Source organism: Emydura macquarii, unplaced genomic scaffold (assembly GCF_026122565.2).
Source record: "Emydura macquarii macquarii isolate MOO-44397 ecotype Brisbane River unplaced genomic scaffold, CSIRO-AGI_Emac_v2 contig_2676, whole genome shotgun sequence".
NCBI lineage: Eukaryota > Metazoa > Chordata > Testudines > Chelidae > Emydura > Emydura macquarii.
This window is the reverse complement of record NW_027132813.1, coordinates 32811947-32818693: the sequence shown is the minus strand read 5'-3', so window position 1 is coordinate 32818693 and position 6747 is coordinate 32811947. Positions and strand designations below refer to the sequence as shown.

Here is a 6747-nt window from a genome sequence, read left to right as displayed (position 1 = left end):
CTTCATTTCCCTGGCATAAGATGGTCTGATGATTAGAGTGAGGGTAGTAGGAGTCCAAGTGGCTAAGGTTCTAGCCCAGCTTTGGAGACCTAAAGTTAGATATCTGCCTGTGAACTGCCCCCCCCCCCAATGGTTTTATGCCATTTCCCCATCTGTAGAATTAGGATAGCAGTTACTTCTCAGATGTTGAGGTTTAACGTGTTAATGTTTGTGAGGTGCTTTGTGGCCCATAGCTAGCAGGGTGACTGTATATGTCAAGTAATTACATTGAATGGTGATTTCTTGCTGCTCCAAGGTTGCTGCAAGAGCACTTCCTGCAGTTCCCTTCTAAAACTGCACCTCAGTATATTAGACTTCTACCCAGAACTGAGTCAGACAAGTCTATGTGACAGCTATTTCTGTCTACTGGTATTCATTTTACTATTGTATTACCATAGGAAGAGGGGTTTGTCTAGCCGCTCGTGGCCTCCTTACTGCTCCAATGCAGTCTAGCTGTAGGCAAGCATAGGGGGATCAGTGTCCTGGCTTCATCTCATCTTAAAAGGATTTGTTTTGTCTTACCTAGTCATGAGCCAGTCTTCTGGGTGCTATGCAGGGGCATGGGCAGGGCTCTTAGTGCCAGGTGATCCCTAATTCCACAGTAGGAGTCCAGAGAGAAGACAGAGTTCCCCTTGTTCCCCACCTCCTCCATGCTCCCCAGACAGGGGAGTGAAAATCCCAGCTGCTAGTTTCTTTGGGTGGGGGCAAAGTGGAAACTCCTAGTACTGGTTTCCTGTGCTTCTCAGCTTGCAGTGCTGTAGGAAAGAGGAGACATCTTCCTCCTCCCAAAGTCAAACAGCAAAGTTGCTACCTTCCTCCTTTTGCAAGGCATGGGGCAGAGTATGTATGAACACTCCCCCCACAGCAGGAAACAAGCCATGCACCCCACCTAGCATCAAAACAGATGAAAAATGCAGACCAAAATAACTTGAACAAAGATTTATCTTAGGGATTGTGTATATTTATTTCAAAAAACATTGAGGCAGTCATTTTTCATGTGGTGTAACTTAATTAGAAGTGATATTCAGTGAGCAGTAGAACAAGCTTTTGTAAAAAAAAAAAAAAAAAAAAAAGTTCATATGACAGACTGTTTAAAGTATGTGCAACTGTGGCAGATTTAAAGACTGCAGTCACTTGAAAAATCACCTTCATCTTGTATATAAAATGGAATTAACCTGTACTTTAAAATGAATTCCAGAGGGGTAGCTATGTTAGTCTGATTTTAGCAAAAACAGTAAGTCCTGTGGCACCTTAAAGACTAACATTTATTTGGGCATAAGCTTTCGTGGGCAGAAACCCACTTTGTTAGATGCATGTTAAAATGAATGTTGCTTAGAGACCAACATATTCTGAGTTAAATTCTTTTACCCTCACCTGTAGGGCTGGGTGAGCAGAAGCAGATGGCCTCCAGCAGTATGTCTCTCTAAAGCCCTGAGTGCTGCATCCTAGTCCCACAGAATTACTCCCACAGGGGAAGGGACAGTGCAAGAAGAGAGATACCTAACATCAAAGCCTGTGTGCTGCATTGCCCAATTTTTCCATGTGCAGGGAAGGAAGAACAATCATCTCTCTTCTGTAGAGGCTCAATAAAACACTGACTTTAGTGTTTCAAGCAGGTAATAATGCAGATGTAGAGCTCCAGTCTTGGTAATGCAGTAGGGGGGTAAGTCAACTCTGAATGCAGGTCTTCTGTTGATTTCAGGAGACTAAAAATGTAGTTTACTCTAGAAATAGTAGTTCCCTCTCTTTTCCATAAAATCCACTTGGGTTCCTTGCAACTTGTGTATCACCTCTGGTGAGTCTGCAAGTTGAACACTCTCCTCAGTCACAACCTGTAACCTCACTGTCTATATGTAATGGGAACAGAATTTAGCTCAAAATACAAGGCAGACTCCATATTAAACTCTGGCACTTAGAATCTTTACATACATCTCCCATTAATCCCTGCGAGGATGGTAGTGGTGGGATGATAGTGTGCATAAGCTGTGGCAGACCCTTGCTTATCTGAAGTAGCATTAACACAAATGAAAGTCAAAGTCACCAATTGAGAGCTCTACCCATCAAATAATGTGCAGCTCAGTTCTGCAAGGGGTGAAGTGAAACCAGTCAGGACAAGTATCACATTCTTAAAGCTGCAGCTCTTATAACTACTAAGGAGAAAGATACTCTTACATAGAAGATGGGTTGGTTTTCAAGCTCTTTACGGCTGCTTTTACGAAGAGAATAGGGCTTCTCTTCCCTGTATCTAAGGGAGACACCAATAGCCAGAAGCTGAACCTTCAGTTAAACTGAAGATAAGATTAGTTAAAGGGGGAAGGGAAGACATGGTGGCAATAATCATGCAGTTATAGGCTAACACAGTACAACTTGATTCCACATAACTTTCAAAAAAAACCCACTAGATCATATCTCCTTTAACCTTATCGTCTCCCAGAGGAAGTCAGGCAAGGATTGCCACCCATTCATTTCAACCCCAAACATTTAGACCATCTTTAACTTCCACTCTTAACTAGTAATTGCTTTTTGAATCTTATCCTCACAACTCCATTAGACATTGGTCCTGTTTGACTATCTCACATGGGGTTGGTAGGTTATTCAGTGGTGCTAGCAGAAGAGGAAGACTAGAAATCAAGTCCTTTCCATTAGATAAGCAGAATCCCTGCTTAGTATTTTGTAGAAATGCTTTCTGTTATTTCACTTGTACAGGGCTTTGACTGAACTAAATATTCAACTAGAAAGGCCATCTAACTATAAAATAGCCTTAAAAGCAAGTTTTGCAATAACGTTCTGTTATGATCAATAGTAATTCTATGAAGTTTTTTACATAGCTTAAGTATTTTTAGAAGTAGCCATTCCCTTCCATACTGCAGCACTGAGAATGGCAGTGCTTATACTCACATTAAGTTGAGAAGCAGCAGAAAGTAATCATTAAAATTGGATCTTAATCTACACATGGCCTATGAAAAGCTGAAGTCATTTTACACACATTATGTAGTAATATCCCAGAAACAGAGCCCCACTAAGAAGATGACAAATTCAGGTATAGTACTTTCCTTATTAAATACTATACAAATTAATCCTGTTCCCCAAACTTAGCTCCTGCAAAGTAGGTATTATCCCCATTTTACAGGTGGGAAATTGTGGGGGTAGTTCAGGCGATGCCCAAAATGACATCAATAAAGTTGAGATTAAAACTAAATTCTTGGCCCTTCTCTCTCTACTCCAGTCACGCTCATTTTACCTCTCCTTCACCCCAGGATGCTGATTTGAGGGAATACATCTGCTGAACTTTGCCAAAGTTCTACAGATACCCAGCACTCATGAAAGAGGAGGTACATCACCAGGAGAAGGGAATAAATTTACAGCACTTCAAAATCTGAGCGTTTTTTTTTTTTTTATTAACACAGATACATTTACTTGTCTTCTGGTTTGTTGAAACAATATGTCAGGCAGCACTTGCCACAGTAATGTCTGTCAAAGTGACTGGCCATGAACACTCCAGCCCCACATTCCTCAGAGGGGCATTCTCGGCGCAGGCGACTGATTTTACCATTCTCATCCACCTGTAAAAGGAAAGCCTCCGTAAGGAATGTTACATCTTTCTACATACATCTTGCCTCAAAATGCCACTAATCCCTTCAAGGGAAGCCACAGAAGAATGTCTTATTAATTAGAGATCACAACTCAATTTGCTGTAGACATGATTTACCATCCCAGGCAGCAGTTTCACAAGTGCAACCAACCTTCCCAGCAAGGCTGCTGCAAAACCAGTTTACAGACAAACTTTTCTGACCAAAATTAGAAGCACTGGATTACAATGGCCACTTTCTCTTCATATTTACAAAAGTTATGTTTGTGATTATGAACAGGTTCACAAAGCAGCCCAAAAGAATAGGAATGGGCTCTGAGGAAGTTTATTGCTTTTACAAGTTCTGTGCTTTCTCTAGTTACTCTCCTATGCAGATGTAAAAATAATCAACTGAAAACTGCAACCTACAAATTCACTAAATATTTCTTGGTCTTTACTACCTACATGTTTATTACTGGTGATGCCATAGCTCAAACCTCCCCCTCTCCCCCCCCACTTCTAGCAAGGAGTTAAGTTTACTCTAAATTATTTTAGTTACTCTTACCTTGTAATATTTAAGTACAGCAAGCTTAACCTTCTTTCTCTTATGCTTGTTCTTCTTGGGGGTAGTGTAAGACTTCTTCTTTCTCTTCTTAGCACCACCACGAAGTCTCAGTACAAGGTGAAGAGTAGATTCCTGTTAGTAAAACAAAGATACAGTAGAATGAGACAACTTAGTTTCAAAAAAAATGCAGGCTGGTAAATAGCACACCAGCACATCCAAAGCTCCAATCACAAAGTACTAGTGCTCAGTATATAGGGAAATTCTGACCAGTGTCAAGGGATCAGTGAGTTTGCAATTGAACAAGCTATGGAGCTCCTTTTGTGCATTATCTCATAAAAGAAAATAGATAATTGCAATGCTTTGTTTCACTTGTTCAGTGATTTAATTCCCAAAAAACAATTGTCAATACTCAGATGGAACTGCTGTCATAGCTCTATCTATGTCTTTATTTTTAAAAAGTTTAACTAACGTGCTCCAGCCCATCTGGGATAGTACTATGCTCATCATTGCACTCCTAAATTTCCCCTTCCTAGAGCAGCAGCCTTGGTTAACATGCTGCGGTTCTTCACCCTATCACTGGTCTGTGCAGTTAGGGTTGCACAGACTTGGAGCTTTTACAATTCTGCATTATACTGTATCCAGTCTCTGGAAGAAACACACCTTTTGAATATTGTAGTCAGACAATGTACGTCCATCTTCCAACTGCTTGCCAGCAAAAATAAGTCGTTGTTGATCGGGAGGAATTCCTAATGGAAAGCGAATCAAGATTAAACAGAATATCTTCTCAACTTTTCTATAAAAAAGTAGTCAAAAGCAATGCTGACTACAGAAATAAAATTACAGAACACAGATAGCAGGGCATGAAGATACAAAAAAGTTTCATAAATGTAAGTGAAATGTAATTGTGATACTAGTCACCACAGAAAATACCATCAGATTTCTGGGGAATAATATTTATCTAAAGGAGGATGATCAGAGAACAAAGGAGTCCAAAAAGCTTTGAACTTACCTTCCTTATCCTGGATCTTGGCCTTCACATTTTCTATAGTATCCGAAGGCTCAACCTATTATAAAAAAAGTGGAAAGCTACTGTTAAAACTCCTAAGTAGAAATTACATTAGATATATACATTTAGTGAAGTTTCATCAGTGAAAGCCACAGACCAGATTTTCTAAGGGGCATAAAGCCAATCTTATTTGTTTGCTGTGATGATGTCATTTGCACACAATAGGGTATAAACAGATGGCATGTTTTCAAATTGTGGACCCAAATTTTAAATCTTTCAAGCTTAGAGATTTAGTCTAAGAATAAGAAATCTAAATTTTTATATTCTATTACAACTGACAGCAAAAGAGTTTCCTACATGCACTTCTTATCGACCCCATAACTTCTTGTTACAAGGCTCTTAAGGACAAAATTATGCTTTCAAGATCCACTGTGAGCCTGACATTTCCTATATACATGAAGACACCTGGAGGAGAACTTGGCATGCTGGGGAAGCAGATTACAATGCCGCTTTATAAAGCGCTATTGATTTACTAACTTGTATTTTCAGTGCCTTTAGTTTATACATTTGACAGCACTGTTCCTAATCAGTGTCTCCTATTTGTGCAGGTCTTTCAGACAGCATCAGGACAGGTGGGACCTTTGGCAGAACAGGGCAGTGGGATTATGGAACCACACAAACAGGGAGCTGGGGCAGATTCAGTATTTTACACGGTTAACTCATGTTAGTTAATGTATTGGCTGGATCTGGGGTGTTTCCACTTCAACAATAACTCTGGCCACCTCCTAGAGAGAAGGGGGACTACAGCCCCGAGATATTTAGTGCACTCCTGGTGAGCTGCCCGGTTCCGCGCCTCCTCGTACAGCCTGCTCCGCCCTGTCCCAAAGGAGCGGCTCCCGTGGCCCCACCGGAGGCTGAGCCGAGCCCTGGCGGGCAGCGGAGAGAGGCAGGCGCCCGCACTGCCCGGGCCGCGTGTGGGCGCGTTGCACGGGGACGGGCCGGCCGCAGCGTCTCCAGGAGGGCTGGGCTGGGCGCCCTGCCCCGCACCCCGCTCTCCACGGACCGGACCGGGCCGTAACCCCCCCCCTTCGCAGGGCGGCTACAGGCGGCGGCGGGGCGCGTGCATCTCCCCACCCCGGTGCCTACAGAGGAGGAGACGTGCACTGCGCCCCTGAGCCGGGCCGGGCGCGCTCACCTCGAGGGTGATGGTTTTCCCGGTCAGGGTCTTCACGAAGATCTGCATGGCGCGGCCGGCACCTGCGGGGACAGAGAGCGCGATGAGGGAGGGGAGCGCGAGCGAGCGAGCGAGCGGCGCGGTGGGGAGGAGGGGGAGGGGGACGCGCGCGGACCCACTCTACCGACCTGCTCACGGAATGGCGGATTCCGGAAAGAGAGCCCGGCTCGGGCCGCACGGGGTTTCCAGCCTAGCGAGAGGAGGGGCCTCCAGGCCGGCGTGCCGCTGGCCTGCCTGCGTGCGTGCGTGCGGCTGGACTACAACTCCCAGCATGCACCGCCGTCACAGGGCTCTCCAGGGCCTCCTGGGGATTGTGGTTTCCACGTTAGCTCGGC

The 6747-nt window shown here is 43.9% G+C and overlaps 1 protein-coding gene across 1 annotated transcript; it reads right to left on the bottom strand.

Moving 5' to 3' along the window:
• Positions 1–3416: 3416 nt before the first annotated feature.
• Positions 3417–6581, bottom strand: RPS27A (ribosomal protein S27a). The gene is made up of 6 exons (XM_067565169.1): positions 6541–6581; positions 6374–6435; positions 5182–5236; positions 4833–4918; positions 4173–4304; positions 3417–3602 (listed from the first exon to the last, which is right to left on the bottom strand). The coding sequence occupies exons 2-6, from the start codon at positions 6419–6421 to the stop codon at positions 3453–3455; spliced, it is 471 nt and encodes a 156-aa protein (XP_067421270.1). The 5' UTR covers positions 6422–6435; positions 6541–6581; the 3' UTR covers positions 3417–3452.
• Between the last annotated feature and the right edge of the window lie 166 nt (positions 6582–6747).

Excerpts from the sequence above, each read along its gene's own strand:
- RPS27A (XM_067565169.1), bottom strand. The coding sequence starts at position 6,421 with ATGCAGATCTTCGTGAAGACCCTGACCGGGAAAACCATCACCCTCGAG. Across the intron at positions 4,919-5,181 it reads CAAGATCCAGGATAAGGAAG|GAATTCCTCCCGATCAACAA; the intron begins GTAAGTTCAAAG and ends GCTTTCCATTAG. Across the intron at positions 4,305-4,832 it reads CTGACTACAATATTCAAAAG|GAATCTACTCTTCACCTTGT; the intron begins GTGTGTTTCTTC and ends TTTTACTAACAG.